We start from the raw sequence: 26215 nt of genomic DNA on the forward strand, positions 1-26215 counted from the left end.
AAAGCCAAAAAAAGGCGGAGCTCTCTTATCCCATGTGTTCACCGCGTGAGGGCGAGAGAGAGAGAGAGAGAGAGAGAGAGAGAGAGAGAGAGAGAGAGAGAGAGAGAGAGAGAGAGAGAGAGAGAGAGAGAGAGAGAGAGAGAGAGAGAGAGATATTAGTTTTTTGGAGCACATTACATATGAATCATTATTTACTCTTCACATTTTCACATTATCTCCTTAAGATATTGCATGGTCTTGGAGGATGTGGAAAAACAGAAATAGCAACCCGATATGTGTATCAAGAATGGAGAAAGTATACTGGTGGCGTTTTCTACATAAGTGGGCAGTCTAACTCTTCTCTTGATTTTGGTTTGAAGAACTTACTGATGGTATGCATAAGTTGATGATTATTCTTCCTCACTGTATAAACTTTCCTGCATAACTTATTCTCTTCTCTGACACAAGCATGTTATCCAACGACGCCATACTTTAAATTCCCACTTATCGGTGTCTCCGTAAAATATAATTCTGATGCACGATCGAAACTACTTTGGGAAGATCGGATCGTGAAGTAATGTCAATTTAATTTACAATTGTTATCGCATCTGCTTTTCTTTTTATTTTATACACTTGTTTTTGTTTTTTGTTTTTTTTTGGGGGTAATTTGCGATATTGCATCATTTATCTATATGGCACCTAACACTTTTGAGAAATTTGCAAAATATGAAAATCCAATTATCACAAATTAGTTGCAATCGTGTTTTCTGATGTACGAATCCAACTACCATTAGATAGTTCTAAAGGCTAGTAATTGTAAACGTAAGGTGAATTCATGCAAACATCAACTAGTTACAACTCTCGAGGGATACATATGTAGAAAGGAAATTGTCTACTGTAAATGTGCTTCTCTGTAAACTTGTTCTTTTCTTAAATATGATATGTCTTATGGACAACACACAAGAGATGCGGATTGTTAGTTCTCCATTACTCTTTAACTCTAGACGGTGAACGGTCACTTAGATGATGAAAATGTCACACCTGCTAACATACGACGGTTGGCTCTGGCATGGTTGCACAAGAATAAGGACTGGCTTTTGGTTATTGATGATGCCGATGATGAAGCTCTCATTGCGACTGTTTTCCCTAGCACGCCACCATTACGCAGTGGTCATATCTTGTTAACATCCAGAGTTAGCACAGGTTGGAATAATTGGTATAGAAACAGTCGCTTATTGGAAGTGAATTTGATGAGTGGTAGGGACTCAGCGATCTATCTACTGCAAGAAGAGATGTCAGGCAATGACGGAAGTGTTTCCGTGAAAAATGCTGAAAAGCAGTTAGAGCAGATGAGACGTTTAAACAAAGAAGAATACGACGCTCTTGTCTGGCTCGGTGATGTAGGTGGTTTGCATGGCCTTCCTTTGGCACTGAGGCAGGCAAGTAGATATATCACTGAGTACAAAGTTACTTTCAGTCATTACAAGAGATTGTACGAGACATGCCGCCTCGATATTTTCAAACATGCTGCCAAAACTGATCCACTAGCTGCTTGGCTGGAGGCTAATGATCTACACCAGGATTACGCTCCCCGGTTGCGAGAGGTCGTGCGACATAACACTCTGAGGTTGAAGAGTTTCACTAGGGATCAGCTCCAAGAGCGTCCAATCAGCATGGAAGAAAGTGATGTAGTCTCCTTCCTTAGAGCTCAGAGGGACACTGACGCGAATTTCTTCGCCCTGATGCTTGACCCGAGTCGAGAGAACTTCTTAACAACTTGGAAACTGAACTATGACAAGCTGTGTGAAGATGCTGCAACAAAAGAATTCATTCTTTTGTGTTCATGCTTTGCATCGCGAATACAAATCGCCCTTCTGGCGGATGGTGCAAGATACCTGGGCCATGGAGCTCTGCGAGACTTCCTGAAAGTGCAGCATTGCAGTGGCGAATCCAGAAGTGGAATCGAAATATGTCAGAGAGTTCGCGAACTCATCGAAAAACTCAGGAAAGTTTCTCTAGCTACGATGGTTGTTGGACACCATGAAGAACCGCACACTGATAATGAACTTACAAGGTTCGGGGCCTTCACTGTTCACCATCTGGTCCAACAGGTTGTATTCCTGAAATTCGTCACCCGTGAGGATAAAATCAGAAGCCTCAACAACGCCATGCGTATTCTGGAGGGTATGCTGCTGCTGACAACTTTGAAGTTCTTTTTAGTGAACCAATGCACGACCGTCATTTGATAATAGCTATCCACACCCTAGCTCTCGGACGACAAATTGAATCCCTGGAAAAGGATGACATTCAGGACCTCAACACAACTGGAGAGCTTTTCTCTTCTGTTGGCACTTACCTAAGACGACTTGGGCGTACGAAGGATGCTCGGCTATTATACAAGTTGATGGCCAGACTTAGCAGATGGAGACCTACAGGTTCCGAGTACCTTCTTGCCAATGGTAGGTGCTACATGAATTTAATGTTTTGCAACTATGTCAATTCAAGCGTCTATGTTGATTTTCTAAATCTATGCAAAATGTCATAGTTGCCAAAATACTGAAAAACTTTGAAAAGAGCGTTGTGCCAACAGATGTACGCAAAGTGCACAGGAGGAGCAACAGTAGGCGGCTAGTAAGGTAGATGCTCTAAGTAGTCTTAAGTGATATTTAATCCTATGTCATGTATTCATTAATTAGCATCTTACTTGCAGGCAGAAAACTATTAGATTTTTTCTATGTATTGTGAATGATGCAACTTAGTTTTTTCTGTTTATTTCAGAGTTGCGTTTCCTGGGAAAAGTCAACTTTGAATTGGGGAGGCTCACAGAGGCAGAAGAATGCTTTGAAGAATGTCTTGCTTTATATAAGAAGCTGTATGGTGAAAATGACACAAGAATCGCCTTTGGTAAAGTCATGACTCCTATTCCATCATTGATAGTATTGCTCTGTTTCCACCTTTTCCATGAATTTATTACACAAACAAACATCATACTCCCTACGAATATCAAACACACCCAAAAACTCATATAAAACGGCTGCAATGTTTAATCACCACTCCTGTGTTTCTTTGGTATTGCAGCTATGCAGGGCATTGGCAGAGTTCAACAAAATAACCCGACCTATATGAAAGATACGATTAAGAGGAAAGAGATAGAAACACTACTGGAGACCCTGCAGATCAAAAGGGAGTATTTCAAGTATGATAACTGCAGTGACAACTACAGTATTGCACACGGTAGGTATACAGAAGGTTTGAAAGAAAAGGCATAGCTGAATGTTTTCCCTTTTACCATAAAGTACCGACAAACTTAGGACACGTCTGGTTCACCTCAAACCAGTTGGACTACAATCAGATGTGGAGATAGTGACATTTCTACATTTGCTTGTTCATTGCCATTCTCGTTGGCTGCTAGTCGCATCATCACACCACATTCAAATCTGGCGCTTTGCAGGAGCCAGTCAGGTGGTGTTTAACAATTATGAAATCCACAGCTAGTGGCAGATGTAGGTCTCTCCCGATTGGTCGGCTGTTGTGGCCGTTGCACGAGATTTGAAAGCGATCTTGAGGAGCTTAGCGGCTAACGAGAGAGCAGCAAAGAACAAGCAATGGTGTCAACGTCACAATCTCTATGTCTGATTGTAATCAGATTGCTCTCAACCGCACTTTTGAATTAAAAGAACACAATTAGACACATGAACCGAGAATGGCAAAGCGCATACATATGTTTGGACGAAATTTGAGAATTTTTTGTACACTATGTAGTGTAGAGTACATGAATAAAAATAATTTGTGTTAAGGTCGCGAGATCATAATAGTCGTTGGTAGAATAAGTATCAATTGTTGCTGGTTTGAAATCTTATATTTTCTTAGCTATCTTAACAAAGTTTAAAATTCTGGCACTGCAATAATTGCAGTCATTGATAAAGGATGTCATATTATATCTTGATAGTTTTGGTTATTTTGGACTTGAGAGTATTTCGTATGATTGGTTGTAAGAGATAAACTTTAAGGCCAATGTCCCAGTGAATCATATAATTGCCTTCCCATCTAGCACTCCACCAACTTGGCCGCTTTACCAAGATACAGCAGACTTCAACAACGCCTTCACGTACCTTCAAGACAGTCTAGACATGCGACAGAGGTATTGGGAGAGAAAGTACGGCACCAATGTACATGTTGACATCGCCATCAGCTGTACTAATCTGGCCAGGAACTATCTCATCCAAGAGGACAATCGGGATCTCGACAAGGCTGAAGAATTGCTCCTTAAAGCTTGGAATATTAAACAGAAAGAAATTCCAAAGACCAATGATTCATTTCAATTGGGTAAGCAAAGTATTTGAATCACTGTCATCTTTTTCAGCGCCATGTTTGATACCGATAAGATTAGCCGTAATACTCAGAGGTATATGTAAACATGGATGTATGTAAACATACGCAAGTGCATGCATGAATGCATATTCAGAATATTGAAAGTACATACATACATACATACATACATACATACATACATACATACATACATACATACATACATACATACATACATACATACATACATACATACATACATACATACATACATACACACATACACACACACATACATACATACATACATACATACATACATACATACATACATACATACATACATACATCCATCCATCCAAACATACATACATACATCCATACATGCATACAAAATATATACAATGAGAAATTCTCAATGACAATACATTTCAGCAAATTAAAGAATGAAAGAAACGTAATGTTTGTATATCTGAGACAATTCAAGCCTTACTTTACAATGCTTTTTGTTATTTACAGGTTTGTACTATTTGGCTGCCCTCTATCGAGAAAAGAAGAATTTTGAAAAATATCGCGAATATCGAGATCAGATAGAATTTCCTGAACATATTGACATGTTAAAGAAGACAGGGAGTCAGCAGATTGACTACACTGACGGTAAGCCGTTTAGATTTCACAATTTTCAGTACAGGGTTTGGAAAAAGGTCTTTTACAAAAGATACTCATTCAGCTGTAGGCCATGTTACACATGGAACAACCAAAGTGTTTAATTCAAAGCGCAAAATCCGGAGGTAATTTTTGTGCTTTTTTAGCTTTTGTTAGAACAATCTTGAATTTTATGGATGTTGTACTCACAAACATTGCTTTCTATCATATAGTTTTTCCACCGGAGAAGACAATATGGTTGTAAGGAGCGACATCATTCCATCGTGACAATGTTGTATCGATGTATTCATCTGGACATTCCATACTCGAGAGGACGTTTTACCATATGCTGACAATCTACTGTTTCAATTGTAATTAAACACTCATGGCTGGAATTAGTAGATAACCTGAGATATTCCGTAATGACTTCCTAATACCAATTCATATATATATATATATATATATATATATATATATATATATATATATATATATATATATATATATATATATATATATATATATATAATATATATATATATACGTTTTGAACAGAAGCTAAAGCCTTTCATTCAGTTCTACACAAGACTTTCATGAAACAATAGACATACCTGTGGATACATGACATTACAATATCATATCTAGACTTGGTTCAAGTCTGTGATTTGTGAATGTTTGAGTGGAGTGAACGCAATGATTTGTATTCTGCTTTCATGTGAAACGCGCGCGTGAGTGGACGCGATGAGTAGGGTGAACACGATGAGTGGAGTGAACGCTATACAGCGGAGTTTCACCCGGAATCACAGACTTGGCTTTCTTGCAGGATCTGCGTTGCTATAAATTATTCATGAGATGACGTTTTCTTTACTCATATATTATTCATAAGATGACATCACTAAATTTTACACATTGGAGGAGTTACCATTGACCCAAACGAGACGTGCATAAACTCACATGGCGTTGTTGACAAAATGTCGAGTGCGATCACTCCCACAAAAGTCAGGACGACCTCTGTTGTATCACCGAAAACGCGTGAAAATATCATTCTGTGTTGTTTGTGGGGCCCATGTTGCAAAATGCGAAAATCGTCGCCGGTTATTCAAGGATGGAAAAAGACACCGTCCTTACAGTTGTAGCCTGTTCTCTTACGTGCCCAAAGCGATGGAAATCAAAACAATATGGGCGACTTTGTATGTCAGTGATTTTCCGCTGCCGTTGGTGCGCAGACGAACACATCTTTTCCCTCAATGTAAATCTCAGCAAGCTTTCTTTGGTAATCTCGCATGATTAGCGATGGTCGACCGATCAGTTGTAAAACTAAACGCGGTTGATGTACGAACTTGATGCCATTATTCGCCCAGATATAAAACTTACTCGATGTCTGGCTTTGCACGGAGATGACAACAAACTTTTTAATGCATGCAGAGGTTTATTAGCATGCGTTCTTCTTATTGGCCAGAATAACGGCGGGGACTGTCAATCATTTTGTAATTGCTCTACGTCACTGTGTACACAGTCCGTCTCACCGCCTGTACTTTGCAAGAAGTCCAAGTCGGTGAATCCGGCAGAAACTAACTCACTACTGCGCAGACTCAAACGTGACGCATTCAATCGCTGGGAAAACCTGGCGTGAGCTGCCAAATTCCGGATAGGTTTGTACGAAATAAAAGAGACACAAGAGAAACTATTATAAATGATTTTATTTTTTTTAAATTCACCGACTTGAACCAAGTCTATATAATATCAAAGATGGGTTAACATAGAAGACTTCAATATTTGTCATTAGGTTTGAGGATTAATGTTATTCGGCATATTTGTCATTTATTAATGCTTTAAGGCATTATGCGTTACTTTTGTGTACAGTTAAGGTGTTGACAATTCGATATCAATATTCCATAAGTATATGACAAATTATCTTAATATGTACCAACCTTGTATTTCTATTTGCTAGCTTCATTAAAATAACTTTATTCGTGAATAATATAATATAATGGACGACGTCACACTCCAGGATACGAAACTTCATAAGTGGCCTGCTATAATCTTGATCTGCATTTAATTGAATAAACCGCCAGGCTCGTTCCATGGTTAAGACAAAGAAAATCTTAGTCTATTGTTGGGTTGGATCAAATGTGAAAACAACAATTATATCGTTACTGAAACAACAATTTGTGGTAAATCAATGTATGCATGGAAAAAAATACTCGAAAAGAAGACATTCCTTCACCCAAACTGCTGTTTAAGATTTATGTCACAAAACGTGTATATTTGTATTTGAAAATCATTAGTAGGGTACTTTCACCTTCCGCATTATGGTTCTAGCCGAAACCGACCAAAATCATTCTAAAACTCGCCCTACATGGTAGTAGTGTACTGCATGGTCCTACTTTTGTGAAGCTGCAACTAGAAAGCTAAGGTTACACACAATTGTGCCAAAAAGTTTTTGCGAAAGAGGACGCTCTTACAGTAGGTTCTCGGCCGGGGTAATTTGCATTATCAGCAGGCAGTGACAAATCGGATAGCAAAGCCAAGGCTTCGGCTATTGGAGTGATTGTCGGTAACGTTGGTGGAAAAACCCTGCGATAGGCAGAGGGCATTGTGGAGTTTTTGTGAAAGGAGTATAGACAAGCGGGGAGTTTTCCGTTCAGGGGAAGCAAGCGGAGAGGCGGGAAAGATTCCAAATCGCAGTGGTATAACAGTTGTGAACGAATTTGTTTTTTCTTCAAATTTTATTTCTTACAATGTATCTTAGATTTGTATGAAATGCTTCTGCACAAATTTACCACATACCAGCTGGTGTACATTCTAATACCCTATAACATTACAATAGTATACTTATGTGAGATATATGTATCAAAATGTAGTTTGCGGATGGAATACGTGCAACATGAGAGTGTCTGTAAGATTTAGTCTGCTTTGAAACGCAGAATCTGCCCTGTGAAATGTTCGTTAGCATGCAACGACGGAAACAGTTCACATCAATAAATAAATACCATGATTAAGGTCTCCAGCAACCAAATATCTTGCTCCCTAAGAAAGTGAGGCCAATGGGCAGAGTCTCCGAAGATTATGAGTGATTGGTCGGTTGTAATTCAAAGTAGCTTAGTGAGTCGCCGTTAAAGGAGCATCTATTGTGTAGCTGATTGGCTGTTTTGAAATGAGTCATTAATGCCAGTGATAATCGCCAACAAACATCTACAAGCTTCCTATACGCTGTAAATTGCACGGGAATTACGCCGTAGACTTGTGATCTTATTTTCTTCAATCCCAGCACAGGTCGGACAAAAGCGACGGTGTCTGTCATGGATGGTAAACGGTCCACATTTTGATACAAAACTAGATCTGAACAGTCAGATATACTTGTTATATAGAGCTTCCTTCCGCTGAATTCAAACCGAACATGCACATTTATTTTCCGAATACGCGTCCCTTCCTCGAACCGATTTGTCGATGAAAGACATTTTCGTTCACCCCCCCGCAAAGTACAGTGTTTAGGATTAAGGGTATTTTTTCCCAATAGAACAGAAAAGAAAATAGAAAGAAATACAGACACATTAAGGATTAGTAAATTAAGTAGGGACTAGAAAATAGTATCGTACTAATCGAGTCCAGCCCTCTACCATTCACAATCGCTGAATCTATATTTTTGCGCTAGAACGCCGTGTTGAACATTGAGGCCTAGCCTGGCTGTTTGAAATCAATTCTGTATCAATGTAAGTACATAAATTATAAAACTTTATGGTAGAATAAAACATACATGCGAGCAAAGAAACATATAAGATAAACAAGAGATGACGTTCAAGATCTCATTTAATTTTCAAATACCTTATACTTTCTGGGATTTGGTTCCAGAGTGTAAAGCCAGAGTGTTTCATTGAATACTGTCTATATTAGTGGTATATTTAGGGATGAGACGATTTCCTTTATCTTTCGATCGAGCAGGATACAAATGTTGAATATTTGAAAAGTAACAAGGAATTTCTAGAGGAAAATTTCCATTTATGTTTTCATAAACAAAAAATACAGTTTAATAAGTATATTGCTTAAAAACATCAAGGATTGCCATTTCATGAAACAATGGTGGTGTGTGCTCAAATACAAACACAAATACATATACAAAAAATAATATTTATGACGATCGATTATAAAGAGTATAACATTATTGGTGCCTAAAATTTGCTCGTATTATTTTTCTGTCACTCAAAATATTCTCCGAAGTACAGTCTGCAGAAATGCACATGTAACTGGTGTTGAACTTTCAACGTCGCCCTTAATATCGTTTATACAATTCAACCCGAAGAGCGACAGGCATTTCTGTAGACTGTACTTCCGAGAATATTTTGAGCGACAGAAAAATAATACGAGCAAATCAAGTCACCAATAATGTTATACTTTTTACAATAGGTCGTCTTATTTATTGTTTTCATTTTTGTATATGCCTTTCTTGGGTTGTCTTCTCCTTGCTATGATTTAATTTCGAAATAAGAGAGAGAGAGAGAGAGAGAGAGAGAGAGAGAGAGAGAGAGAGAGAGAGAGAGAGAGAGAGAGAGAGAGAGAGAGAGAGAGAGAGAGCGCAGTGGTGGTTGAGTGGTTTTTTGACAGAATTTCCGGCATACAAAAGTGCTATACCGATCACGTCCAGCTATGGCACACACACACATTAAAATGGTTGTATTATTATGCGTAATACGTTAACATTGAAGATAGCAAAGGCTATCTCGACAGCAGACTGTATGTGAAAGTCTGCTACGCACCAGTAGATTTTTATATGTTATTTTAAAGCAATCATTAGTATTCAGTGTTAGCAACACTTACTTGATTCTTACGGAAAAAATACTGACAGACTGACGTCTCTTACGCGCCTCTGTCATTAATTAGGCTCCTCCCATAGACAAACCCATGGCCAAAACACATAGCAAAACCTGGCTACGCGGCCGCGCCGGCTTGCAAAGGGCTGCTTTACTATGCTCAAATTCTCGACGGTTGGAGAAGGTCAACTTGTGTAGCCTCTAAGGGGTTGGAGTGGCGTCTAGTTAAATTACAACGCATGAAAGCCAGGACAAGATTACGGTTTGTTGCCCGCCCTGTTGTCATAATCTCTTCGTATGATGAACGACGATGTGAAAGTAAAATAGGCGTGCCTACATACCATAACAATTTCTGCTCCATAACAAGGACATCGGATCCCGGTGATTTTGCCGGCTACTAACTCTTATTTCAAAAACAAAACAAACGTCCTTTCCCTGTTCCCATGTCTTGGTCCCCATTGAAATCCTTACTTGGTTTAGGAAAGACTAGACCAGAGTAACGCAAAGAAGCCTACGATGCCATGTATTTTTTATCATGGCGAACTTAGCATATACTGTCTTTGGTGGGATGACTGCATCACATATTTTCTTAGAAAGCAGACTGCAGTGATTTCGACTCTCCGTCTCAACCAAATACACCATGAGCCTCACATGCATACTTAAATGTGACTTCTGTTATGTGAAAGCAGTCAATTATGACTTTGACTATGATGTATTCGCTAAGTGACTGGATGCGGTACGTTGTGAGTTCGAAATCCTTCGAGAATGTACTGAATTAATAGGACCATGCTTGCCTGTCCCTCGGTCTTCTGTCCCCTGTCTGTCATGTGTATAAGTCCGACTTTAGCTAAAGTAGCATCGTAGACTTTGTACTATATGTACTTTCTGCGCCCGATCTTTCATATACCTCTCGACCCCCTCGAAATATCAGCCTTGGCTTGCTATAGCTCTCTGAATACAAGCCTTGCTGACAGTAAAGTTAACTATTATGTGATCGACAAGTCCCCAACAAACCCTGCCACGTCACTTTGAAGCTACTGAAAGTATGATATAATATATTGCATTGAATACTATGGTTATGCATACATCTTTATAAATGGACAATGTTATACCGTTTGTATCGGGGAAAAGACTCATAAGCAATGTAAGTACACGTGCAGAGGTGTAAAACGTCGGGTGTGCCATGATGAGACGCATAGACAGATTTCTGCTTGGGTGGCACGCCATATAGGGCACTATACACCTTCCCCTTTTACAAATTGTTCGAGCTTGTTGTCAGATTTAAAAATTAGTCTTTGCAAATGGCTGATTGAATTCACAAAATTTACACCCGTTCTTCTGCTATTTCTGACAAATGGGCGAAACATTTTATTTCTTTGGGCATCCTCAGGAAATTTATTGTAATGTACTCTGCATTCTCGGAATCGCATAACTTATATCAACACGATGGCTAAACAAACAATCCCAGCTACGTCTATATTTGCATTGCAAATAAGCTCCATGAGGGACCGACCGTAATGCTATCATGTGTTTTCTTTCCTCCTCAATCAAATTTCCATATCAAAGACTTAACCTTTGGTGAGGTCGTCAGTGATGCAAACAACGCCCAGGGACTAAAAAACGGAACCAAATCCGTACGATTTATCTTTCGGTGTGTGACATCCTGTGTTCTTGTGAAATTGGTTCCGACAGGGCCATTATTTAGTATAAATGATCACGGGACGCGCGTGTGAGACCATTTTGAGCTCAGAGCTGGCAAATTTCGAACGGAAGACCAAAGTAAATTTCAGCGCGTTCACGACGTGCCTCTCAGGGGAAGCATTGTGTTTACGGTAGCTTGGTGTCGGGTATTTGGCTATTTCTGCCTCACGATTTGCGAGAGCATGGCGATCAACGGAGAGTGTTCGCAACAGGACAATGATAAGGATATGCTGAAAGGCCTTAGTGGTGTTAAGACGCTTGGTGAGTGGTTGTTTTGTTGCAATTATTCCACATATTGTAAGAACGAATCCAGTGTAACAGTTTATCCGTTGTTATTAAGTACAGCAAATCCATTTTCTCATTTTAATTCATCCTGAGGTCTTTTGAATTACAAAGTTTTCGACAGAGCCGAAACAGTCGATTCTGTGATGTGAAATTATGATGCATTGGATAAAAGACTTCTTTTCTAGGCTAAAGTTTATTTGTAAACAATAACATTTGTCACAGACACGCACGCCGTAACAACCATCTGAGGAGTCGGCGGTTGTAAATGAAATTTAGGATTTGAAAAGGAAAATGTAGTTTTTGAGATAGATTAATAATTGTGAAAAGGACTCATAAGTTGAAGCTAGTGGATTCTCAAGACCTAGCATTATCCAACCGAAATACTGGTATACTTATGCTTTGCGACAGACGCACAGAGGTTGTCGTGGGTACACCATAGATGAGGCCGTGTAATGTTACCATTTTACAGCAACATTTTTGACCTCCGTCGACAGGGGCGCATTTGAACGACCCTGTGCGTGTTTTGTCACGATTCTCCGTCGCTGGAGTTAATAAGCCAACTGAACTGTCGTCGGTGGGAAAAAATTATTATTTATCCTGTGTTTCATACCAACCTTTAACCGATACACGTGTTATGTACAATTATGCTGTAATACGCATAGGCAAAGTGTACAAGGCATATGTGCACGACAAAACAAAATGTACGTGCTGTGGTCAGGAGATAACGATAACCTTCAAGATTTTCTCCATATCTTACATATAGATTGTGTTGAAGGTCAATACGCTTATGGTCGTGAATTTGAATGGACGTTTAACGCAACGCAGACAAAAATACATCACATCATCATTAAAAAGCTGCTTAAATTGAAAATTTAAAAAGACGCCAAAGTTACTCGAATGGTCGACCTTCATTGTTTTCATTTAGATCGAAACTTACTCTTGTCAATGTTTCCCAACATACGTTACTTTCATCATAAACCCTAAAGTCTATGCTTTCATCAGTGTTATCACCTTTTACAAACGTATTGTTGCGGTCAGAGGTGTTCTAATTTAGAAAGTCATTCCACTACAACGTTCTATAAATTCAGCTCAATGTTAGCGCAGAAATCGGCTACCTATGGATGCACAAAACGTGCTAGCTATTTACGACCAAATAACTAAAGAAAGAGATGATTCATTAAGTAAGTTGACGCTTGCTCCAAAAGGAACAAGGAACGTATTTCGCTTTTCACATTTTGCTGCAGGAGCAAGATGAAGTTCGTTGCCAAGATAATTATATATAAGGCGAAGCTGCGACTTCTTAGCATAGTTGATTCACTAGAGGGTCACTTAGAAATGAGTTTTAATTTAGTAACATATTGTAAACTTTCTATTCTGTATATTTGCAGTTCATATTTTATCTACCAGAGAAAAGTAAAATGTTACATTGAAACGAACCATGATGGTTTAAGTGTCATCGTCAGACATGCTGAGTTAATGAATACAATATAGACTGATAGGGAAAGCAACGTAAAAAATTCTACAATTCTTTAAATCTGCAAGACATGGAAAGCAACGCCTTCTTGCCATATAAGTCTTACTGAGCGTTAATACTTTTTTCTTGAACGCCCAGGGCTGAACAAATCCGATGTGGGTACGTATTTTTTGCAAACAATTGAAACTACCCGAACACACTCATACACACAGTAACAGCACAATGCAGTTCATTTGGATGATATAAAAGTAGTTTATTGGTAACGGGGACTGTTGTATTACTAAAGTGATTAGATATAGGCCTAGCAGTTGAGGCGAAACGTGTAAGGTTTATTGACAGAAGGATCATTTATCAATTTTTTTTCGCGCAGATTGCGATGGAAAAATGTAAATGATAGCTGTACTGTCTCAGAAACGAGCCTGAATGTTGAGCACAGATCAACGTCAGTTTCTCCCCACTGGCTGTTGTTGTCATCGCAAAGTAGTACTCCTTTCTCTATTTAATGACTTTTCCCATTGGGGTTGAAACAATGCAAAAGAAAGTAGAGGCACCATTTAAGATATGTAAAACGGTTGTTTTAAAATTTTAAGTTTCAAACCGTGAATACTACATTTAATGAGTAAAAGAAATGTTGACTTAAAAGAGGACGATTTTAGATCCATGCGTTTTCAGTCGTTTGATGACGTCATATCGACCTGGTTACCCAGAGATTTAACATAACATTGCCGTACGGTTGCTTTCCTAGGAAATGTTGTAATTTTCCAACTATTTTATTCCATAGCAGAACATTCAATACGTTTATTCAAGAACACTTTCGTGTGCATTCATCTAATGTCTCTTATGAAAAGCCAAATCACGCTCAAAACGTATACTTTGGTCTTTGTTTGTAGTTGACACATGTATGCCTAGATACGTATTGAAGACACTTTCAGAGGCGTATGTGTACGAGTGATAAGGACGTATTATGATATAAGTTCTGCTAAAGCGTTTTTGCTATTGTGATACTCTGAAAGGAAGTTCTACGCAATTCCTTCTCTTCTATCACGTGACAATATTCCATCGCCGATATGACACATACATTCTTCCGTAGTTTCACTGTTTTGGCTTTTTGAACTATCTTCCGCAGGAAATGGCCTGTCCATACCTCTATACTTCCTTAAATTGGAGTGTAATTTCAGTGCTGGCTTTCAAGTTTGACATTACGAACCCAGGCTTCCGTTGGTATTCCCGCTTGACTCACGGCAAAGCGATTGAACGAGTCAGTGAGAAAAGAATAATATCTCCTATCAAACAAAATTGGTTTCTCGGTTTGAGCTTAGTTTTTGCATCCCGTCCACAACGGTGGCAGCCTGATTGGGAACACTGGGACGAGCTTTGGCCCGAGACGTATTTTTAGCCGCTGAAAAAATTCCCCAGTACAACCAGTTAATCCTTTTTGCAATCACTGCGACCGAAATTCAAAGAAATATGCTGTCTTCTTTTGCCACAGGGACATTGCACGGATGTTCGTCAGTACCATTCAAATACGTCGTTGCGACCGAGAACCTACCTTCTACCAGTATCCGAGAGTTCGGTCGGCATCTACTTTCCAGCGAGAGTGAGCTAGAGACTATCGAATTCGACTGTTCCGGCAAGGGTTACCAGGAGTTCAAATATCAGATCGTGTGGAAATGGATTCTGAGGAACGGTGATGAGGCAACCGACTATTGGTTCGCTAACGCTCTGAGACATGTTGGTCTTCACACTGCAGCAGATTCCTTCTTATCTGGTAGGTCAAATGTGACGAAATCATCAGTTGAAACTCCCCACCTTGAGGAAAGAAAAGTACATCGAACACGATTGGAACTAATTTGGGACAATTAGATGGTGAAGTAATGTCGATTTAACCTGCAAATGTTATCTCATCTGCCTTTGTTTTTATAATACATACTTGTTTTTATGAGTAATATGCGATGTTGCAACATTCAGCTATATGGCACCTAACACTTGTGAGAAATTTGCAAAATATGAAAATCCAATTATCCCAAATTAGTTCCAATCGTGTTATCGAATGCTGTCTCTGTTTTTATGATCGCCTTTAAAATTAAAATACACTTGTAGATGTGTTTTTCTATCAAAGAGACAGTAATTGCAGGCATGTGTATATCAGTATGTAATGAAAAAATGACATTTTTATTATTGCACCACGATTCACGTTTTATTTTAGTGGAAATTGAACATTTCCACTAAATAGAATTCCACACAATAGAATTGAAGGTATACAGTCACCTGTAATCTAAATATGCCCATATATGGTCGAAGGGGCGTTCCTTGGTATTCAAAATGCCCATGTGAGGGCGCTGTTTTTTAAAAGCGGCCACCCGCTTAAAATCTGGGATAGGTTAGGTTTTCTCTTTCCATGGTAACTATGGTAAAATTGGAACAGGTGACAGTATACCTTTAACACAGGGAGTTTGATTTTGTGATAAATGTAATGTTTTGTTTCTCCGCTGCCAAAGTTTGTAGAGTGATGCCTAACTATTTTATTTTTGACCTTGAACGGGAGTGGAAGGTTTGAGCAGTAGATTTTTGTCTTTCACTTTCGAGGCGTTTACAACCTCATGTGTCATTAGCTCACTTTTCCGTCACTTTCGCTTCCTTAACTCATCATAACAGGCATGATCTGCACGTATATTCATACAGAATCGACAGATGGGTCACGGACCATACAAATATTGCATAAGACAAGGAACACCCCAAAAACAAGTTTTATCGGTACATTTGCCCTTACAGGTACCTGCCCCACCATTCCGTCGTCAACGGAAGAAACTGGAGAAGCTGGTATAGGAACGGTGCGCACCATAGCAGTGCAAGAACGAGAAAGCCAACGAACAAAAAGTGCTCTACAACCCGAACCCGAGACAATAGGTAGGATTTCTGAGGAACAGGAATACCAGGAACCGATGCCAGCCTCTATGCCGCTGCCAGGCCATCAACCTGAAAGATTTCACTTCTGCACAAGAACACCTCTGTGGAGATCAAGGCTTACTGGTGTGCTCGCGGTATCTTTTGCTGTCATGGTGTTATCCATGGTGGTACCACTACTTTGCAACCTCGGAGAAACCGAGCCACTGATTAAAGGTACTGGATGCAGTATTTTCGTCATCACGCTCTTTGCAGCAACTGTGATTGCATTTGTCCGTCAGCGAGATTCCTTGAAAGGTAAGTATTAACAAACACTGATGATGTACATAGGCTGTGAACACAAAATGTGCATGATCAAAAGTGAAATGCAAGATAAACTTTTCCGCTATGTTGACGTGATTTACAGATCAGTCTCTGATGGTACCCGCACCAACAATAATACCATTAGTATGATTATGCTAAAGACAAGATAATATTCTTGGGTTAACATAATCAATTAAGGAGCGCAAATCATTTCATATACAGCAGCTGTTTGTTCGTTCAACATTTTTTGTGGCAGCGATATATTACTTACGCATATATTTCTTACGCAAGTTTAATATTCCATAGGTCATATCTCTTTAGGTTTGCCAGTTGAATTGCGACAGCCTGTAAGAGTCTTCGGTGGCGAAAGCCATGAGGGATGTTTGAAAAAGATACGGAAACAGTACAAGGAACATTGCTGTAGACCCGAAGAACCGGGTGAAGTGCTAGTACAGGTGAGTTAACGCCGCCACACTTGTCAATCAGTAGCAGTCCGATTACAAGTGGGTGTACACCACACTCACTTCCTTAACTGTGTTGTTACCTCATCCGCTTAAGGCGAGAAAATATTTGAATCCCAAAATACTGACCATCAGCAAACAAAAGAATCAATATTAAAATTCTGATCGCATCGATTTAATCTCTAAAGATAGATTACGGACATTGTTCAATATGTTTACGACCTTGCTCAAATGTTGTTAGATTGAGAGAGAGAGAGAGAGAGAGAGAGAGAGAGAGATCCTTTCCAAGGTATAATATACAAACCATAGTTTCCCGTTCGATGTCACATGTTTAATCTGTTTTTCAGATATTGAATGGTCTCGGTGGATGTGGAAAAACAGAAATAGCAACACGTTATGTCTATCAGGAATGGAAAAAGTATACTGGTGGAGTTTTTTACATATGCGGGCAATCTAACACATCGATCGATTTCGGATTGAAGAAATTGTTAATGGTAAGTGCCATTGATAATTATTCCACTTCAGTATATACCATTTAAGCGGTTTCTGAGTCTTACGTCGTGAAATATTTTTATGCAATACCAGATGGTATCGTTTTTCAACAAAGGAATGGTAAATCCACCTTGCATTCTTGCAAATATCTATTTGCGGCCACTCTCTCGAGGTTTGACAATATCCCTATTAGGCCAAACAAAAAAAATGTGCTGCTCCGATAACCCGACCTACCTATTTTTTTACCCACCGACCCTAAACTTTTTAGAGCTGTATAAACACGGAAGTAAAAAAACGAAAGAATAAACCCGTACAATCACGCGTTCGTTAATTGGCATTTGATATTTGCTCGAATGAGGATGTCTTTTATGATTTTTTCCCTTTTATATGTATGGTACATTTTTCTGGAAATGTTGTGGCCAGTGTTTGACTGCTCTGAACCCCTGAAAAATGCATATTTAAAAAAAATTGGGAAAAATTCCTGCCGACCTACCTACCCTATTTTTGAAAACCATGTTATCGGAACAGCGCAATTTATTTTTGCGCTTACTTCCATTATGTCCGTCCGTCGCTAATTAATTGCCAACGTCTTGAATGAATTCTACATACGTGTGTTTCGCTTTCTCATTTTTGAAAGTGGAAATGAAGGGCTATTTCCAGGAAATCGCGAGCTTAGAAAATGGCGCACGCAAGAAGTCCTTAAAACAACCGATTTTGTATTGGTTAGTGTTTTGTCATATTTTATATAATAATACATAATCAATCAGTTTTGAAACATGATTTTTGTAATTGTTTGTAATTTTCGACATGTGCTGTTGTTAACGGATTTTCAACGAATTCAATTGGAACGTCAATTGACCCTTTCGCGGAAATATACCTGAGGTATTAATCTGTCTTGGTATTGTTCATAACATTTGTATATACAACACTTGTCACATAATATCATAACGCTTGCACAGCATTTCAACATTTAAAACTTACCATAAACGTTTCACATCCAGACGATTAACATCCACTTAGATGATGACAATGTTACACCTAGTCACATTCGACGCTTGGCTCTGGTATGGTTGCACAAGAATAAAGACTGGCTCCTGGTTATCGATGACGCCGATGATATAGCACTCATTGCGACTGTTTTTCCAAGCACTCCACCATTACGTCATGGTCACATCTTGTTAACATCCAGGGTTGGTGTAGGTTGGGATAATTGGTATAAAAACAGCCGCTTATTAGAAGTCAGCCTCATGAGTGGTAGGGACTCAGCCATCTATCTGCTTAGAGAAAAGATGTCTGGTAATAATGGATCCGTTACTCCAAAAGATGCTGAAAGACAGTTAGACGTGATTAAATACTCGGACAAAGAAGAATACGAAGCTCTCGTCTGGCTCGGCGATGTAGGTGGTTTGCATGGCCACCCACTTGCTCTAAGACAAGCAAGTAGATATATCACTCAGTACAACTTAACTTTCAGTCAATACAGAAGATTATACGAGACATGCCGCCTCGACATTTTCAAACACGCTGCCGAAACTGATCCATTAGCTGCCTGGCTGAATGCAAATGGTCTAAGGCAAGATTATGCTTCCCGATTTCGAGAGGTCGTACAAAATAACACTCTCAAGTTGAAGAGTTTCACCAGTGATCAGCTCGAAAAGGCTCCAATCCACATGGAGGAAAATGATATTGTCTCCTTTCTTAAAGCTCAGAGAGACACCGACGCGAATTTCTTCGCCCTGATGCTTGACCCAAGTCGAGAGAACTTCCTAACAACTTGGAAACTGAACTATGACAAGCTGTGTGAAGATGCTGCAACAAAAGAATTCATTCTTTTGTGTTCATGCTTTGCATCGCGAATACAAATCGCCCTTCTCGTTGATGGAGCAATATACCTGGTCCATGGAGCTCTTCGAGATCATCTGAAAGTGCACTGCGGTGGAGATTCCAGGAGTGGAGTTGAAATATGTCAGAGAGTTCATCAACACCTAGCAAAACTCAAGGAAGTTTCTCTAGCTGCGATGGTTGTTGGACATCATGAAGAACCGCACACTGATAATGAACTCACGAGGTTCGGGGCCTTCACAGTTCACCATCTGGTCCAACAGGTTGTATTCCTGAAATTCGTCACCCGCAGGGATAAAATCCGAAGCCTTAACAACGCCATGCGTGTACTTGAGGGCATGTTCCCAAAAGTGCAGCAGGCAGCTGCCGACAACTTTGAAGTTCTTTTTAACGAACCTATTCAAGACCGGCATCTGATAATAGCTATCCACACCCTTGCTCTTGGAAGACAAATTGAATCCCTGGAAAAGGATGACATTCAAGACCTCAACAATACCAGACCGTTGTTCTCTTCTGTTGGCACTTACCTAAGACGACTTGGGCGTACGAAGGATGCTCGCCTCTTATACAAGTTGATGGCCAGGCTCAGCCGATGGAGAACTAAAGGCTCAGAGTACGATCTGGCCGACGGTAGGTTGTTCAGATAGGTGAAATTTTGCATCCATGTCAATTCAAGTCCCAATCGCTGATTGTCAAATTCTCTAAAATTTCTGCAGCATCGTGAAACACACAAAGACACGCACAGTGCACAGCAAAGCAGGCGTACCAGAAGGTGGCCTATGGACATTGCACACAGTAATTTAGCCCCGTTTTAGAAAACATCTTAACCATATATTTATTAACAAATTAAAACGTTTTGAATTTCCGCTTTTTATTATTATCATTAACATTTCCTTTGGTCTCTGTGTTTCTTACAGAGTTGCGTTTCCTAGGAAAAGTCAACTTTGAATTGGGCAGAGTCATTGAGGCTGAAGAATGCTTTGAAGAATGTCTTGCTTTGTATGAGAAGTTATATGGTGCCAAAGACATAAGAATCGCCTTCGGTATTTAGCTATGACGACTTTTCTCATGATTCACAGTTACCCTTTTCACAGTTCCATGTCTTTATATAACGAATTACACATCACACTCTTTAAAGGTATACAGTCACCTGTAATCTAAATATGCCCATATATGGTCAAAGGGGCGTTCAAGGCGAGGGCGCTGTTTTTAAAAAGCGGCCACCCGCTTAAAATCTGTGATTGGTTAGATTTTCTCTTTCCATGTGGTCACTGTGGCAAAATTCGAACAGGTGACAGTATACCTTTAAGGATAAACCATATATCTCTCTGGTGTTTAACCACTGAAATGTCTTGGTCTTACAGCTATGCAAGGTGTAGGCAGAGCTCAGCAGAACAACCCGATCTATATGCAGGACGGAACAAAAAGGAAGGAGATAGAAAGTTTGCTGATAGAGACCCTCAAGATCAAACGAGAGTACTACAAGTATGATAACAACAGTGACCACTACAGTGTTGCCCATGGCAAGTATATACTAGATGTATAAGATAACATCATCATCACATCAAAGATTTTGACCATTTAAGCATTTAAATACCCAAGAATAAAACGCTCAATCTCTTCGTCAAATCTGCACTTTTGAATGAAGGACATTATTCTTGAAGAACGAATTAAATAGGACTAAACCATACGTCCATAACATAATGTTGTTGTATATAATAGCACGATTATAACTAATTTATGAGAATATGATTTATATATTTTTTGTCTAATTTCCTCAAAGTGTTGGCTGTCATATAGCTGAATGTTTCAATGTTGTACAAGACTCATAAAAGTAATGCATTGCTCAAAGGGAAAAGAAGATGAGCTTACATTTGCTGATTAAACCGACAATAGTTCACTGTCCAGTAATCCCGAATTAGTTCCAATTATGTTCATTATATATGTTATATTAAGAGTCGAAACTAAACGGTGCTTCAGTCGAAAGAGGATCAGATTTGTGCCGAGGTGAAGTGAAAACGATTACTCTATTTTTAAATACTAAATGTATTCTTATCTATTGCAACTAAATCAACAGTTTTCTCGACAAGTCATGAACTTCGACTCTCTTTTAGCCCTACACCAACTTGGCCGTTTCTACCAGGATATCGAGGACTTCAAAAGATCCTTCAAGTACCTACAAGACAGTCTAGACATGAGACAGAGGTACTGGGAAAGAAAGTACGGCACCAATGTACATGTTGACATCGCCATCAGCTGTACAAACCTGGCCAGGAACTATCTCATCCAAGAGGACAATCGGGATCTCGACAAGGCTGAAGAATTGCTCCTTAAAGCTTGGGATATTAAACTGAAAGAAATCCCACAGACGAATGATTCATTTCAATTGGGTAAGAACACATATGGATCACTTATATCAGTTCGCGGGTAAATTTTAAGATAAGGCGTTGTACACAGAGGGATGCATGCAATCGTGCAGGCATGGATGCATACAATATGTTTGCAAGCATGTATTCAGGCACATACAGAGTATAATTACCTACCTACCTACCTACCTACCTACCTACCTAACCTACTGACCTAAGTATACATAATTCAACATGTAACGCATTTTCAATAGTACATGATACTTTTATGTGATTGAATTAAAAGAGATAGGAACAAACATTTCGACTGAATTTAAGGAATTCGTCTTCTTTTTTGATTTAATAAACTTGTTTTTTAATGCAACCCGCTTAATCAGACAGTTTATTTGATTTTTATAAACTTATGGGCCTAACCATTTCGAATATGTCAATAGGAGCTTAACATAGCTTATTTATATTTACAGGTTTGTACTATTTGGCTGCCCTCTATCGGGAAAAGAAGAATTTCCGAAAATATCACGAATATCGAGATCAGATAGAGTTTCCGGAACATATTGACATGTTAAAGAAGACAGGGAGTCAGCAGATTGACTACACTGACGGTAAGCCGTTTCGATTTCACAATTTTCAGTACAGGGTTGGAAAAAAGGTATTTCACAAAGGATACTCATATTACACATGGAACAAGCAAAATGTTTAATTCAAAGCGCGAAGAACCCGGAGCTAATTGTTGTGCTTTTTTGGCATTTATTAGAACAATATTGAATTTTATGGATGTTTTACTCACAAATATTGCTTTCTCTCATATAGTTTTTCCACCGGAGAAGACAATATGGTTGTAAGGAGCGACATCATTCCATCGTGACAATGTTGTACCGACGTATTCAACTGGACATTCCGTACTCTAGAGGACGTTTTACCATAAGCAGACAATCTACTATGTTTCAATTGTAATTAAAGCTTACACTCATGGTTGGAACTAGTAGATAACCAGAGACATTCCATAAGGACTTCCTAATACCAATTCACATACGTTTTGAACAGAAGCTAAAAAGCCTCTCTATCGCAATCAATTTCACATTTAGTTCAACACAAGACTTAAATCAAACAATAGACATACTTGTGGATACATTACAATATGATATCAGAGATAGGTTGGCATAGATGACTTCAATATTTGTCATTAGGTCCGAGGATTAATTTTATTTGGCTTATTTTTCATTTATTAATGCTTTAAGGCATTATGCATTACTTTTGCATACAGTTAAGGATTTGACAATTCGGTATCAATATTCCATAAGTATACGTCAAATTATCTTGATATGTACCGACCTTGTATTTTTATTTGCAAGCTTAATTAAAATAATTTTATTCGCGATGATATAATATAATGGGCGACGTCATACTCCAGGATAAAAAAACTTCATAAGTGGCCTCCTATAATCTTGATCTGCATTTAATTGAATAAACCGTCAGGCTCGTTCCATGGTTAAGACGAAGAAAATGTTAGTCTATTGTTGGGTTAGATCAAATGTAAAAACAACAATTATATCGTTACTCAAACAACAATTTTTGGTAAATCAATGTTAACATGAGAAAATCACACTAAAAGAAGACATTTCCTCGCCAAAACTGCTGTTTAAGATTTATGCTACGGAACCTGTATATTTGTATTTGTAAATTCTTAGTGGGCTACTTTAACCGTTCGCATTATGATTCTAGCTGAAACCGACCAAAACCATTCTCCAACTCACCCTACATGGTAGTAGTGTACTGCATCGTTCTACTTTTGGGAAGCTGCAAGTAGAAAGCTAAGGTTACAAACAATTGTGCGAAAAAGTGTTTGCGAAAGAGGGCGCTCTTACAGCAGTTTCTCGGCCGGGGTAATTTAATTTATCAGCAGGCAGCTACAAATTGGATAGCAGAGCCAAGGCTTCGGCTACTGAACTGATCGTCGGTAACGTTGGTGGAAAAACCCTGCGATAGGCAGAGGGCAGTTCGGAGTTTTGTTGAAAGGAGTATAGACAAGTGGAGAGTTTTCCATTCAGGGCAAGCAACCGGAGAAGCGGGAAAGATTCAAAATCGCAGTGGAATAACAGTTGTACACGACTTTGTTTTTTCTTCAGATTTTATTTCTTACAATGTATCTCAGAATAGTATATAATGCTCCTGCACAAATTTACCATACACCAGCTGGTGTACATTCTAATACCCTGTAACATTACAATAGTATACTTACACGTGTGTGAGATATATTTATCAAAATGTAGAGTGCGGATGAAATACCGGCAACATGATAGTGGCTGTAAGATTTAGTCTGCTTTGAAACGCAGAATCTGCCCTGTGAAATGTTCGTTAGCATGCAACGACGGAAACATTTCATATCAATAAATAAATACCATGATTAAGGTCTCCAGCAACCAAATATCTTGCTCCCTAAGAAAGTGAGGCCAATGGGCAGAGTCTCCGAAGATTATAAGTGATTGGTCGGTTGTAATAATTCAAAGTAGCTTGGTGAGCCACTGTTGAAGGAGCATAAGAAGCTATCGTGTAGCTGATTGGCTGTTTTGAAATGATTAAATGCCAATGATCGCCAACAAACATATACAAGTTTCCTATACGCTGTAAATTTCACGGGATCTACGCCATAGACTTGTGATCTTATTTTCTTCAATCCCAGCACAGGTCGGACAATAAATTTTATTGGTGCCTGAATTTGCTCGTATTATTTTTCTGTCACTCGAAATATTCTCCGAAGTAAAGTCTACAGAATGCACCTGTAACTGGTGCTGAACTTTCAACGTCGCCCTAAATATCGTTTATACAATTTAACCAGGAGAGCGACAGGCATTCCTGTAGACCGTACTTCCGAGAATATTTCGAGTGACAAAAAAATAATACGAGCAAATCAAGTCACCAATAGTGTTATACTTTTTACAATCGGTCGTCATATATATGTTTTCATTTTTTTATGCCTTTCTGGGATCGTCTTCTCCTTTCTATGACTACATTTCGAAATATGAGAGAGAGAGAGAGAGAGAGAGAGAGAGAGAGAGAGAGAGACAGAGACAGAGAGAGACAGAGAGAGACAGAGAGAGAGAGAGAGAGAGAGAGAGAGAGAGAGAGAGAGAGAGAGAGAGACAGAGACAGAGAGAGACAGAGAGAGACAGAGAGTGCATTGTTGGTCGATTGTTTTATTGATACCCTTTCCTACATACAAAAAGTGTTATACCCATCACGTCCTGAAAAGGCAAAAACAAATAAATGTTGTATTCTTATGCGTAAAACATTAACATTGAAGATAGCAAAGACTATTTCGACAGCAGGCTGTACGTGAAAGTCTGCTACGCAACAATAGTGATGTATAAGATATTTGAAAGTAATCATTAGTATCAGTAGAAGCAACATGTACTTGATTCTTACGGAAAAAAAATAAAATACTGACAGACTGACTTCTCTTACGCCCCTCTGTCATTAATTAGGCTCCTCCCATTGACAAACCCATGACCAAAACACATAGCAAACCTGGCTACGCGACCGCGCCGGCGTGATAGCGGCTATTACACTATGTTCAAATCCTCGACGGTTGGAATGGGTAAACTTGTTTAGCCTCTAAGGGGTTGCAGTTGGCGTCTAGTTAAATTACAACGCATTGAAGCCAGGACAAAATTACGGTTTTTTGCCCGCCCTGTAGTCATAATCTCTTCATATGATGAACGACAATGTGAAAGTAAAATGGGCGTTCCTACATACCACTTGCATCAACAATGACAAAGATTGCGTATTTCTATGTGGTGATTTCAATCGCCGCGACATTGAATGGTATATTGTTCAAAATGCAGTGCGGCCATCGTCGTGGAATGAACACCTGTCGGACAGATGCATCGAAATAATTAACGAGTATGGTTTGACACAAGTCAACGCACACAGAACTTGCAATGATCACGTCTTAGACTTGGTGTTTTCTTTCGGTGGTTCATGTACAGCATCCGTCACCGAAAAGTCTGTTAAATCTAATCATGACGCTCTTCACTGTGAACTTAAAATTGTCGGTAAGCGTCACATACTTCTGTGTGAAAGATCTGTGTATAATTTTCGAAAAGCTGACTTTGTACACCTGAAGTCACTTTTGTCATGTATTCCGTGGTCAACAATGCTTGACATTGAAGATCTCGATCAGTGTGTTAGATGTTTTTATGATATTTTAAATAGTGCAATTGATGAATGTGTCCCTAAAATAAAACTTAGAGGGCGCAAATTTCCTCCTTGGTTCGATGCGGATCTAATTTCTCTATTGAAGGAGAAGGCAGATACCCATCGTAGATTTAAAAAGTTTGGTAATCCTGCAGACTATGAGTTCACTTTTTTCCCAGCTAAGGTCAGAATTTAAAAGTTGAAAAACATCAATATTGTGAGTATGTAGAGGAAATCGACTTATCCTCACAACATAATCCCAAACGCTTCTGGGGTTTTGTTGCTAATAAATCGAAATCTAGTTGTATTCCAAAGGTTATGAAACATACTGATTCCGTGTTTGATTCACCGATTTTAATTGCTGAAGGTTTTAACGATTTCTTTGAATCTGTTTTTAGTAAACCTGATGAGTCGAGTTTACCTGATGTAACTTCTATAAAAGATGACGTC

At 39.0% G+C, this 26215-nt stretch overlaps 2 protein-coding genes across 3 annotated transcripts; both read left to right on the forward strand.

The window, feature by feature from the left end:
• The first annotated feature begins 286 nt into the window (after nt 1-286).
• Nucleotides 287-3248, forward strand: LOC139128143 (uncharacterized). The gene is made up of 4 exons (XM_070693984.1): nt 287-295; nt 984-2163; nt 2758-2883; nt 3058-3248. The coding sequence occupies exons 1-4, from the start codon at nt 287-289 to the stop codon at nt 3246-3248; spliced, it is 1506 nt and encodes a 501-aa protein (XP_070550085.1).
• On the forward strand, nt 2222-23379 carry LOC139129716 (uncharacterized). Of its 2 annotated transcripts, XM_070695392.1 has the most exons (15): nt 2222-2438; nt 2758-2883; nt 3058-3213; nt 4031-4305; nt 4810-4947; nt 14693-14971; nt 15976-16404; nt 16732-16865; nt 17219-17365; nt 18365-19835; nt 20123-20248; nt 20570-20728; nt 21320-21595; nt 22036-22173; nt 22382-23379. In XM_070695392.1, exons 4-15 carry the CDS (start codon nt 4110-4112, stop codon nt 22411-22413), a joined length of 3525 nt encoding a protein of 1174 aa, XP_070551493.1. In that variant the 5' UTR covers nt 2222-2438; nt 2758-2883; nt 3058-3213; nt 4031-4109; the 3' UTR covers nt 22414-23379. The 2 variants fall into 2 exon arrangements, with proteins under 2 accessions (XP_070551493.1, XP_070551494.1); XM_070695393.1 differs by lacking the exons at nt 2222-2438; nt 2758-2883; nt 3058-3213; nt 4031-4305; nt 4810-4947 and adding an exon at nt 11407-11705 and having other exon boundaries at nt 16717-16865.
• Nucleotides 23380-26215: the final 2836 nt, after the last annotated feature.

This window comes from Ptychodera flava, chromosome 3, assembly GCF_041260155.1.
Source record: "Ptychodera flava strain L36383 chromosome 3, AS_Pfla_20210202, whole genome shotgun sequence".
NCBI lineage: Eukaryota > Metazoa > Hemichordata > Enteropneusta > Ptychoderidae > Ptychodera > Ptychodera flava.

Excerpts from the sequence above, each read along its gene's own strand:
- LOC139128143 (XM_070693984.1), top strand. Across the intron at positions 2,164-2,757 it reads CGCCATGCGTATTCTGGAGG|AGTTGCGTTTCCTGGGAAAA; the intron begins GTATGCTGCTGC and ends TGTTTATTTCAG. Across the intron at positions 2,884-3,057 it reads TGACACAAGAATCGCCTTTG|CTATGCAGGGCATTGGCAGA; the intron begins GTAAAGTCATGA and ends TTGGTATTGCAG.
- LOC139129716 (XM_070695392.1), top strand. The coding sequence starts at position 4,110 with ATGCGACAGAGGTATTGGGAGAGAAAGTACGGCACCAATGTACATGTT. Across the intron at positions 16,866-17,218 it reads CGGGTGAAGTGCTAGTACAG|ATATTGAATGGTCTCGGTGG; the intron begins GTGAGTTAACGC and ends TCTGTTTTTCAG. Across the intron at positions 20,249-20,569 it reads AGACATAAGAATCGCCTTCG|CTATGCAAGGTGTAGGCAGA; the intron begins GTATTTAGCTAT and ends TTGGTCTTACAG.